This window comes from Vicia villosa, linkage group LG2 (genome assembly GCF_029867415.1).
Source record: "Vicia villosa cultivar HV-30 ecotype Madison, WI linkage group LG2, Vvil1.0, whole genome shotgun sequence".
NCBI classification, from domain to species: domain Eukaryota; kingdom Viridiplantae; phylum Streptophyta; class Magnoliopsida; order Fabales; family Fabaceae; genus Vicia; species Vicia villosa.
This window is the reverse complement of record NC_081181.1, coordinates 227,817,137-227,827,758: the sequence shown is the minus strand read 5'-3', so window position 1 is coordinate 227,827,758 and position 10,622 is coordinate 227,817,137. Positions and strand designations below refer to the sequence as shown.

Genomic DNA, 10,622 nt, shown 5'->3' with positions numbered 1-10,622 from the left:
GAAAACTGATGATGATGATGATGATGGTCGAAGTGCAGAAGAGCTGGAACATGTAGAGATTCCTGTTGAGGTGGAGCATGTTGATGCTGAATTGCATATCTCTGATGAAGTCGAAGAAGCAGAAGATGCTGAGGAAGTTGAGGAAACTGACGATGACTACCTATTGTCGAGAGATAGGTCGAGAAGAGTCATCAAGGCACCTCAAAGACTTGGGTATGCAGATCTTATAGCTTATGCCTTAATCTCTGCAAGTGAAGTTCTAGATGAAGAACCTAGAGACTACAAGGAAGTTATGAGGAGTCGAAATAAGACTGAATGGATGAAGGCCATAGATGATGAGATGAAATTTCTTCATGATAATCACACTTGGGAATTGATCAAGAAACCTGCTGGGGCAAGGTTAGTCAGCTGTAAATGGATTTTCAAAGTTAAGGAAGGAAATGAAGGAGTGACGTGGAAAATATACAAGGCAAGGTTAGTTGCAAGAGGTTTCATTCAGAAAGAAGGTGTTGACTTCAATGATGTGTTTTCTCGTGTTGTGAAGCATAGGTCCATTCGAATATTGCTTGCCATGGTGGCACAGTTCAATCTTGGACTGGAACAAATGGATGTGAAGACTGTGTCCTTGTATGGTGATCTAGATGAAACGATCCTGATGAGGCAACCTGAATGGTATGCCGAAAAGGGGAAGGAATATTATGTGTGCAAGTTAAAGAGATCTTTGTATGGGCTGAAACAATCTCCTCGATAGTGGAATAGGAGATTCGACAAGTTCATGGCACGCATAAGTTTCATTAGAAGTCAGTTCGACCACTGTGTTTACTTCAGATTTCGACCTGGTAATTCATTTGTTATTTTGTTGGTTTATGTGAATGATATTCTCATAGCAAGGAACAATGTTGAAGATGTGACAAGGGTGAAGGCTGAACTCAATAAGGAGTTCGATATGAAGGATCTGTGAGCTGTTTCCAGGATTCTTGGAATTGACATTCGAAGAGATAGAAAGAAGTCGAAGTTATGCTTATCTTAAGAGGCATATCTAAGGAAGATTCTCGAAAAGTTTGGTATGTCGAATTCGAAGCCAGTTGTGACTCCAACAAACCCTCAATTCAAGTTGAGTTTTGATCAGTGTCCCAGTACTGATGTCGAAAGAGCCTATATGAATAGCATCCCATATGCTAATATAGTTGGTTCTTTGATGTATGCTATGGTCTGTACTAGACCCGACATAGCATATGCAGTAAGTCTTGTAAGCAAGTACATGGCGAACCCTGGAAAGGCTCACTGGCAAGCATTGAAGTGGATTTTAAGGTACATAAATGTGTCTCTGAACAGAGTCCTAATTTATGGTGGAGCCTTGGGTGAAGATAGTAAAGCAGCAATTGAAGGATATGTCGACTCTGATTATGCAGGTTGTATGGATTCTAGAAAATCTATTTCTGGATATGTTTTCACTATGTTTGGCACTGCAATTAGTTGGAAAGCAACACTTCAGAAGGTTGTTGCTCTATCAACCACTGAAGCGGAGTATATTGCCCTAACTGAAGCTGTGAAAGAAGCATTTTGTGGCTTGAAGGTTTTGCGAAGGAGATGAAACTTCAAGGTCGAGGTATCACTGTTAAATGTGATAGTCAAAGTGCAATACACCTATCGAAGAATTCAGCCTATCATGAGCGAACTAAGCACATTGATGTGAGGCTGCATTTTGTCAGAGGAGTAATCGAGCGTGGAGAAGTCCAAGTGCTGAAGGTTTCGACTGAAGACAATGCTGATATGATCACCAAGACATTGCCGAGTTGCAAGTTTTTCCACTGTATGCAGTTGATAAAGCTGCATGAAGAAAGCTAGTTTGTTCCCTTGACGTTGTAGAGTAAGGTCCAAGGTGGAGATTTGTGAGATATTGGATCGAACTCTAGTATGATCGAAGGGTAGCTTATTGGTTCGACAGGATTAAGCATGAAGTTGAAGGTTGTTCACATGCTTGTGTCGAAGATGCTAGGGTCGTTAGCATGTTAAATTAGATTTTAGTGTTTAAACCCTAATTTGTTAAGTTAGCTTGTATATTAAGTTGACTTGTGTAATGGGCCTTGTGGAAAAAGCCCATTAGTTAGTATGTTAGGTTTTATTATAAATAGCATACTAGTCTCTCATCATTGCTAAGCTGCAAATCCTAATTTAGGGTGAGAGAGGTTATTTGTTATTCTTGTAAACTTGTAATCTTGTTTTAAGAGAAAGTAAAAGAATAGCAGTTATAACCAATTCTTGTGTTCTTCTTATCTTCCCTAATTCCTATTATATTTTGTTCTTGACATCGTTTTTCACAACAATTATTTCCATCAACTTATTATAATTATTCTTCATCTTCAAAATAAAAATTATAATCATTAAATTTTTTTTTTATTGTAATTTTATTTATGTTTATTTTTTTAATTTTTTTATGTATTCTACTAAATAATTTTTTAATATAAAATTTTAAGTCATTCATTTATTTTGTTTAGGGTTAAATATGTTTTTAGTCCCTGTAAATATACTAAAATTTGGTTTTAGTCCCTCTAACATTTTTGCTCAAATAATCGTCTCTATAAAGTTTTTCGTCCCTAGTATGCATCCCTGTCGTTAATTCCACTTAACGGATGCATATGTGGACAATGACTTGACATTTTTATTTTTATTTTTTTTGTGAAGCTATGCTGAGTTGTCAACTACACAAAGTTATCTGTAATTAGAGTAAACCTTACTAACACATTGTCATATTGTGTGTACTTAGAAAAAACCCTAAAATCCACTCCTTTTCATTCCTCTGCTAGGTTTTTTTTTTCTAGAAGAAGGTGAAGCTGCTCTCCACACTTCCATTCATATTCGTCACCTTTAACAATCATCATTGTACTTCTCACAACTTGATTATCTTTTTTATGGTTGCAGATTCTACATTTTGCTTCTCACGATAGTGTTGTGGTCCCAAACAAGGGTTGAAAGGTGCATGCTTGTGGTCCATCGACATTAAATCTGAGGTAGGTCCAGTTATCTATTATTAAATTCCATTTTGTCGAATCTTGGTCTGGTATATTTATTTATCTGTGTAGTGTGTTGACTGAGAAGAAGGTTTTTCTATATTAAAAAAATGTTAATTGTGGGTCCAATGTTTATTGTCTTTTTCACTGCATATTTTTAGGAATGACTTTATTTAAGGTAGTATTTTACACCAAGGGCCATTTTATAAAAGGTCCAATTCTGACCTACGAGGGTGGGGAAGTGTATGCTTTTAATGGTCAAGACTCAGGTTCGTGGTCATTTTTTGATTCCTGTGATTTAATTATGTCCATAGATCCTGGGTTTGAATACAAAAAAGTTAGGATGTGGTGGAAACATGCTGATGGTAGTCTAGAAAATGACCTAAAACCATTTTCCGAAAAAATAACTAAAATCTAGCAAAAAATATGCGTCCTGGTCTTGGAAATGCATTTTTGGTTTCCCAAGGGCATTTTTGGAATTGCAGAAAGTATTTTTCAACCCTAAGAAATTCCTTAATATGTTATTATTTGTGGAATGGCCAATCTGATCCATTTAACACAACCCAAAGGTATATGAAGAGCAAGTTAAACGAGACATATCAACCCACACAACCCAAAGGTATATGAAGAGCAAGTTAAACGAGACATATCAACCCGTATACTTAATTCTACTATGCATAATAAAATAATACACACTATTATCATGTTTATTTCATTATTCAAGTATTTTTCTTAATAATATGATAGTCACAAAAAGATAGTATTATAAATTCCTTTAAAAAATTAATGAAAATTAAGGCAATAAGTCATTTCTTCTTGTTGATTTTTCATTACATTCTTGGTTCTTTATTTTCTCCTCAGGAGTAACTTTTATATATTTTATTAATATTTTAATTGTTGGCTAAACACCTTAAAGCGACTTGATAAGCAGGAAATATAGCACTATTCATAACAAATGCTCTAACAACTGTTGCTCCTAAACCCCGCCATAACACAATCGAACCTTCTTCTTTGATTATCTTTAACGTGCAATCCAAGATACCTTTGTATTTCATGGAAGATGATGTTTGAGCTTGCAACCTAGTCTTTATAACATCTGTAGGGTAGTTAAAAATCCAACTCGCTATCCCTGCTACTCCTCCTGCTATGAACATAGTATACACACTTTCTTGACAACTTTCTCTACAACCAGGGTGGAGTTTTTCCCTCATGTACTCATATGCTCCAAAGTAGAAGGCATGAGCAGGTGCATCTCTAAGAACAGTGATGCCAAATCCTCGATAAATGCCACAAAGACCCTCATTTTTCCAAATGTTCTTAGCCAAGATCAAAGAAGTGCTCTTTTTGTTTTCTGAAAAATTGTCAATATTTTTTTGAAGTTGAATGCGAATTTTAACTAACTCAACGGGACACATCAATATGCTTTGGAGAGCACCTGCACCGAGTCCTCCTAAAGCAACATTCACAAGCGAATGAGGTCCATTAGAAGAAATAGAAGAACTACAAATCCTCGTAAAAATGGTATAACTTTGAAAAATCATAGCATTCTGCATAAAAAAACGCAATAGTTTATTAGATGGTCACATATTACATTTTATATTAGATAATATAGTTATACTACAATGTAATGTTCTACGAGATCTTGTTATCCTCTAATTATCGATCTTCCCGACCTTGCTTATAACCCTATTTATTTATTACTACACAAAGATATATTTATGATGAATTAGAAGTATTCCATATTATTTCTGATAAAGGTCTTGGACAGAAAGATCAAGTCCAAATTGAATTACAAAACTTCTAATCACTATTAATTTATTAATAGATGCAATACTTCTAACCTGAAAACCAACAGAAGCCAAAGGAACCGCCATGCCACGATAGAGAGCAAAAGGTCCTTCCTTGGACAACAAATTTCTAAAGATGCCAACAGCAGAAGCTTTTCCGGACTGTTGTTGCATGACACGAAGAGTATCGAACGGATAACTCGATATGATACCTGCCGTGCCTCCGATTCCACCGGCCACAAACTCTCTTCCCACATTGTTCTTCATAACATATTCTGTCCAAAACTCCATTTTCACACATAAAAAAGAAAGCCAACCACACCTTATATTTACTTGTCAATTACAAAACTCAAATAATTGAAGTGTAATTTTTTCAAACTTTATCTTTTAAAACATGGAAAAAGAAAGAGAAACCGAAACGTAAGAAACTGAAAAGTGGGGAGAGGATGCATTTCTGTTGTGATTGATGTGTACTAGTACTCCACTAGAATTAATTAGGGAGGTTGTGTGATATCAGTTTCATTGGTCCTTTAGTACTATATTAGTACAACATAGTAATTTCTCTCTCGAAAAATTCATATGTTTGCCGGCACAATTCGAGTTGTAATGAAGACTTAGTGTTACATGTAGGCTTTAGCATTACTTGGCTGAAATTTTTTTCATTCGGCTATACAAATTTAATATTTAAGTTGTATAATAATACCACTTGAAATAGTGTTAACATACACACAAATAGGGCTGTTATCAGTCCGGTTCGGTCTGAATATTTGCTATCTCGAGAATCAGACCGAAATAGTAATTGGTTAAATCTGTACCGGACCGTTACTTCGGTTATCCGACAAAAGTATCCAATATAATATCCATTTTTGGTATCGGATAAAAAAATTATCCATTTCCAGACTGAGTAACATTTCAGCCGGTCCATTAGTCCGGTTCCACCGGTCCGATTTCCGGTCCAATTTTCAGATCCAGAGGTCAAAAATAGCCCTACACACAAATATGATTATGAAAGACAAACTTTTCTAGGTATATATACATAGTTCCAAAGTGGAACAAAAAATATGTGTGATAAAGTAACGAGTTCTTCTAGTGCGGCGGCGAGAGTTTTCGATAAAACAAAGTGAAGAGAATGATTAAAGTTAACACTTCAACGTTTATTTCAATGAAAATTCAAAAATATAGGTTTTGGAATGAGATAATATTTGTAATCAGCACGTGGTGATGCTTATATATGTCATGTGTTGAAATCTCCCCGTCTAATTCAGCATGCGACGCGGGGAGTCGTCTGATTATATCTAACGACAAGAGATGTTCAAGGGTTCAAGATCAAGTATATATGGTGATGATTTTAGTTTCTGATGGCTCTGGAGTCATTGTAATTTAAGCTTAAAATTAAAATTCTATAAGCTGTATGAGCTGTCTTTCTTGATAAAGAAAAATAGACTAACATATTCAATGACTTCTCATCACTCATACTATATTTTGCTCTTTTTACAAAGCTAGTTTGGGATGAAAACAAAAATACCATCTCATATTAGACACAAAATGAAAGAAAAACTCTATCAAGAATGAAATCCAGTAATAATAGTGATAAACAACATAGTAGAATGGATAGTGTCACACAACTAATCAAGGGAACTGAAAATATTATCATCTTAGTCATATGAGATTAACAACTACAGCACCAACTATATGTATTGATAGTGTCACACAATAACAGAAAGTCAAATATACCCAAAATATTACAACATAGACAAATACAGATGCAAGATGAAGTAGAGAAATTTCATCACCTTTTTCAAACTAATCAAAGGAGCTGAAAATTCATGAAATCTTGTGGTCTTCCACCAGCAGGAGGCTGAATATAAACCCAAGCAAGAACACTAGAAAAGTTACACTGAGAGATTGGACTATAAACTGTCCTGATAATAAGGACAATGCAGGTAGAAAGCAATACACAATCAGAAACATTGAAGTGAAAGGGTACATTCCAACATCGAAATATGCTACCCTTTGCAAGAATTTCATTCTAGGAATCGCCAATAACGCGTTGCTTCTTGAGAAGAAGATTTCGACGGACCCTGTTGCCCAACGAAGCACTTAGTGTAGCCTGTCTGTTAAATTGATTGGAGCTGTTCCTCTAAATACATCTCTTTTTGTCAAACAGTAAACTGATCTCCACCCTCTATTGTGCATTCTGTAACCAGTCACAACATCTTCTGTGACTGAACCGTATATCCACCCTACTCTTTCCCCCCGCTCAGTTTTATCCTCATATTATGTTTATGTCGTCATAGTAAATGCTGGAGTGTTTGTTTGGATTATCGATTTCAAGGGTATAAAAGATTGTGTCATTTTGATCCGATAGATGATCTACGGAGACTAACATGATGGAGAAGGAGGGGTTATTTGATCGTAAGGATAGCCATAGGCCAAGAACAAGAAGACCTAGGAGGCATATAACTTGCAACAGCCATATATAGAAACCCCCCATCCCATCTTCACATGCCATTCAACAAAAATTGTATGACAACTGAGAGAATAAGTTGAAGCAATCAGTAAATGGTGGATGGTGTAGCAGCAAGCTTTTAAGTTCAAATGTGGGAAAAGGTTAAAATTTTGAGTTTATACATGAGTTAGCAGAGTTAGCAGAGTATCAAGGGAAGAGAATATATGCATTTCTTGAGCATGACCCATACAAGAATGTTTGGCATTAGTGTCCAAGCTTTTAAGTTCTTTCCTTCATCTTTAGTCCCTACACTGCTAAACAACATTGGAAATATGATGAACAACCATTAAGAATCTTAGGCTATAGTCTACAAGATGATTAGAAAAGTTAGAGACTCGACTTTATAGAATTAAAATGAGCTACACTTAAACAAGAAAGTTAGACATAATTAAAGGGCGGAGAAATTAAGCATTACTAAATAACTTGAAACTGTTAAAATTGAAACTTAATTGCAACAATGCTCACAGAAGTAGTGTTTGCACTAGGTTGAGACAGGATCCACAAATGGATTTCTACAAATGAAACACGCAAATGGTAATGAATGATCGTCAGAATCATCATCGTGTTCAAATTGGCGCCATCCTCACCTGCAGCCAATCTCATCCATGCTAAAAAAACTGTGACAAATAAAAGTAGGAATCAAAATGAGAAATAAGACTAGAGTATATAATAATAATGTAGAGGTGTCAATTTTGTCTAATAACTACACCCAAAGTTCACATTCAAATTGAATTATTTACCTATGGTGGAATATGTACCAATTTTCCGGTAGCAGATTCCGTAACTGATGTCGGTGGCGGGCAGCTTTTCTCGTTGCCGATGATGATGGTAACGCGGCGGTTCGAAGCTGACGGAGGTGCGCTGAAGGATTCACGTCACAGTGTTTTTCGTAGGATTTCCGTTGAGTTTGCTTTTTTTTTTTTAGTTGTTGCTGCAACCTTTTTTTACTGAGATTTTATTTTGAAAAGATATTTAAATGTTAAAGTAAATATATGATATGAAATTAAATAATGAATTACGTAATTATTATTTTCTATTTATTTAAAATTATGAACAATTTTTGGATAAAATATATAAGAAGTATTTTTTAATTATAACTTTAAAAGTTAAATTTAATTTAGATGACACTTTTATTTGGAGAAATAAAACGGACATTTCTTATTAAATTTTTTTATGTTTTTATTATATTAAAAAAATATTTATATTATAATTAAAATTTGAATATTATTAATAATTAATAATATTAAAATAGAACATTTAATATTAAATAAATAGACAACACGTTAATTTTTTTTAAAAAAAAAATCATGAATAATTTATAAACTATAAGGATCATTTATAAAATCTTTTCAAAATAAGATCAAATATTTTTTCAAAATAAATAAATTTATTAATTAAATAAAATAACTATATTATAAATAAATATTTTTACAAAATAAAATGAAACGAAATTTGAGGTTATTTCGGATGTGGATATCAGAAATATTTCAATATTGAGTTATTGTGTTATTTCGATATACATATCCGAAAGAACCCCTACAAAACTAAAATTTGATTCGTTCGGATATGCACATCCGAAGTCTGGAGGTATTTTAGATTTTTCGCCAAAACCTCTAAAAAAGCATATGAATGTACTAAGAAATTATCATGGTTTAATGCTAATAGAGGAGATAAGGAGATTTTGTGTAGCTTTTACAGATGATTTGAATTTGAAATTGAAAAGCCTTACAGTGAAGCTTTTACCAGTTGTGCTATCTCATTTATTCAAAATGAAATGGAACAAAAAAAATATAATGGTAAAAGATCCGGACAAAATTGGGGTATGACAACTGTCCCTATTTAATTACTTTTCGCCTCAATATGAAAGAAGACGAAGTCTTCATACATTCATGGTGGATGATAATTAAATATAGGAAGACCCCGATTTTGTCCTTTAGGAGGAAAGAATGTATGAAGGAACAACTTGTTGAGGATATGCGGGCAAGAATGCATCCAAAGTTTACTCTCATACCTTCGAGTCTTGATTTTTCTTGAGCAGATTTAGATTGAAGGGGGTCCTCTACTTGGATGCAATGAGGACGCCAATGAGAGTGGGATGAACAAGTGTCGCAAAGTTTGAAATGTCCTGGACGGGCCAGAGATGATCGAAGTGATCTAGACGGACCAAAGGTGATGAACGATAATGGACGAGGCTAGAGACTGAAAAACATATGGATGATGCCAGGATAATGGAAGAGATCGGGAGAGGGCCAGGATAATGGAGGACATCCGGACGAAGCTCAAGGAAAATGAGATATCTCGACGAAGCTCATGAAACTATAGATACTTACCAATACAAGTTTTGGGGTGAGGGATAACCAACATGTGGATTGGAGGCTAAGATTGTTACTAACATGAGGATTAGTATGCAGATAGTTGATTTATTGGGGATTCTTTTCTATGAGAGGTCTTTTGGAAAATATCCTAGCGAGATTAACCAGGGAATCTGTTGCTGAAATTCAGAAAGAGGAATTACCTACTGTCGAGGTTATGTTATGGGTACCTACTTTCGGGTCTTTTGAAAAATCTTTCGTCGAGATCGATCAGGGGAATCTATTGCCGAGATTCAAACTAGGATACCTACTGCCGAGGTCTTTTGGAAAATCTACGACTTAGATTAACCAGGGGAATATACTATTGGGATTCTATTGAGAAACTACCTACCGCCGAGGTCTTTTAGAAAATTCTCCGTCAAGATCAACCAGGGGAATCTATTGCCGGGATTCTATTGAGAAACTACCTACTGTCAAGGTCTTTTGGAAAATCCTCCGCCGAGATCAACCAGGAGAATCTATTGCCAAGATTATGTTGAGAAACTACCTACTGTCGAGTCTTCTAGAAAATCCTACGCCAAGATCAACTAGGGGAATCTACTGCCGAGATTCTGTTAAGAAACTACCTACTGTCGGGGTCTTGTGGAAAACCCTCTACCGAGATAAACCAGGGGAATCTACTGTCGAGATTTTATTGAAAAACTACCTACTACCGAGGTCTTCTAGAAAATCTACTGCCGAGATCAACCAGGGGAATATACTGTCGAGATTCTGTTAAGAAACTATCTACTGTTGAGGTCTTCTGAAAAATTTACTATCGAGATCAACCAAGGGAATCTACTGTCGAGATTATGTTAAGAAACTACCTACTACCGAGGTCTTCTACAAAATCTACTACCGAGATCAACCAAGGGAATCTACTGCCAAGATTTTGTTGAGAAACTACCTACTGCCTAGGTCTTTTGGAAAATCTACTATCGAGATCGACCAGGGAATCTACTAC

At 35.3% G+C, this 10,622-nt stretch overlaps 1 protein-coding gene and 1 long non-coding RNA gene across 2 annotated transcripts; both read right to left on the bottom strand.

Moving 5' to 3' along the window:
- Positions 1–3,797: 3,797 nt before the first annotated feature.
- On the bottom strand, positions 3,798–5,265 carry LOC131648399 (mitochondrial arginine transporter BAC2-like). The gene is made up of 2 exons (XM_058918164.1): positions 4,853–5,265; positions 3,798–4,558 (listed from the first exon to the last, which is right to left on the bottom strand). Exons 1-2 carry the CDS (start codon positions 5,087–5,089, stop codon positions 3,902–3,904), a joined length of 894 nt encoding a protein of 297 aa, XP_058774147.1. The 5' UTR covers positions 5,090–5,265; the 3' UTR covers positions 3,798–3,901.
- A 1,093-nt stretch (positions 5,266–6,358) lies between these two features.
- Positions 6,359–8,233, bottom strand: LOC131648398 (uncharacterized). Its single transcript, XR_009298131.1, has 3 exons — positions 8,048–8,233; positions 7,773–7,924; positions 6,359–7,558 (listed from the first exon to the last, which is right to left on the bottom strand). It is a non-coding gene; the product is annotated as an uncharacterized LOC131648398 (long non-coding RNA).
- Positions 8,234–10,622: the final 2,389 nt, after the last annotated feature.